The sequence below is a fragment of the Glossina fuscipes genome, unplaced genomic scaffold, assembly GCF_014805625.2.
Source record: "Glossina fuscipes isolate IAEA_lab_2018 unplaced genomic scaffold, Yale_Gfus_2 115679, whole genome shotgun sequence".
NCBI classification, from domain to species: domain Eukaryota; kingdom Metazoa; phylum Arthropoda; class Insecta; order Diptera; family Glossinidae; genus Glossina; species Glossina fuscipes.
In genome coordinates this window covers 1-1,647 of record NW_024006016.1, presented here as the reverse complement: position 1 = coordinate 1,647, position 1,647 = coordinate 1, and the positions used below count along the sequence as shown (strand labels likewise).

Sequence of the window (1,647 nt, the reverse complement as noted above, 5' to 3'; positions counted from 1 at the left end):
TTCTCACATTCAAGCAAAGCATCCGAAGTTAAAGCAAAATTTAACTTCCACATATTAAGTGCAAAAAAGGAAGCAGAAAATGTCTGCGAGGCAACAGAGTATACAAACTTTTGTTCTTAAAACAGAACTTTTTCGTTTTAATTTTCATTTTACAGAGTGTATCTTTTTAATGCAAAACAACGGGCTTTTGGTTTTCACTGCTTTATATATACCGATGATTTATTAAATAGAGCCGACAATTTGTTGCCTAACGATGAGCTGACGATTGTTTGCGAGATTGGCGAGGTGAACGCCGTTAATATCTCTGACGAATCGAAAAACGTAAAGAGTAAATTGATCGAAGACGAATTGAGTAAAAATCTTGGAAATCTATTCGTGAATGAAAAATGCAGCGATGTGGCATTGGTTGTAGGTGAAAATGAACTCAAGGCTCACAAACTTATACTATCTGGTAAATTGAAAAGAGAGAAAACTTTCAAATTCTACAACAGCGTTACCAATTGCGTTTTAGTTAGGCTCGTGTTTATAACCCTTCAGAAGCAAGATAGGAAAGTCACTTAGAAAGATTTGGTTCCACACGTTTCGACTTAACATTCGTAGAATATTTTCTTACAGAAAAGGTGATCTCGAACACAAAGAGACTTGTAATTTTTTTATTTGTACCCATAAATTTCTCTGCATTTCCTACCTTTATAGAATTCATAGCATTCTGAATGTTGGGCAAGTTAAAGTAACATTTCTTTGAAAGCATCATATATTTCCGAAAATATTTCCTTTATCACGTCAAGAATTTGTTTACCTCACTAATGACGTTAGCTGAATGTTTCAAATTTGGAATCATTACGTTGTTATTTAGGAACGAGTTTTTGACCATATGAGTTATAAGTAAAGTTTCAGTGCATTAACCCAAGACGATTTAATTCTCTGTTTTTACTTTTCTTTCGGTCCTTAGTCTATTGTTGCAAAACTCGCAACAGCACAACTTAAGACAGAAAGGTGATTGTTACCGTCTTAGTTACTACTCAGCGCTTTCTTTCTTAAAGCTTAATATGCTTTCAATTATTATAAAAGTTGTCCCATCCTAACAACTGACGCGCCCACATTTAGCAAAATCAATTTTGGACTTCAATGTATTGTTTCATATCGAACGGATTTTTTATCAACCTTTCCTTTTAAAAGCTCGTAGCGAGGTTTTTGCTGCTATGTTTGAACACGAAATGGAGGAAAGCAAACTCAACCGTGTCGTCATAACCGATATCCACCAGGAAGTGCTCAAGGAAATGTTAAATTTCATCTACACGGGCAAGGTGTTTAATTTGAATAAATTGGCCCAGGGTTTGCTGGCCGCTGCTGATAAGGTAAAGAAATCTCCTTTCGTAACTTTTTTTAAAACATTAAAACATTAAAACTTTTCTTGCTTCGTAGTATGCTTTAGAAGGACTTAAAATGATGTGTGAAGGGGCTCTTAGCGTAAACCTTTCCGCAGAAAACGCTGTCGAAATCCTAATTTTGGCTGATCTACACAGTGCCGCCCAATTGAAAGCTCAAACTATAGCTTTCATCAAAACGTAAGTTTTCTTTTAACGATATTTCATGAAAAGGGGTTTAATATAACACGACCGACATACTCCTTTACGTTTAATTGAC

General features: G+C 35.2%; 1 protein-coding gene across 1 annotated transcript; it reads left to right on the top strand.

Annotated features, from left to right (window-relative positions):
* Positions 1 to 69: 69 nt before the first annotated feature.
* On the top strand, positions 70 to 1,568 carry LOC119644404 (protein roadkill-like; the record flags this gene model as incomplete). Its single annotated transcript, XM_038043950.1, has 4 exons — positions 70 to 98; positions 156 to 451; positions 1,180 to 1,358; positions 1,426 to 1,568. Coding segments are annotated over 4 exons (647 nt in total), but the record flags the coding sequence as incomplete, so codon positions are not given.
* Between the last annotated feature and the right edge of the window lie 79 nt (positions 1,569 to 1,647).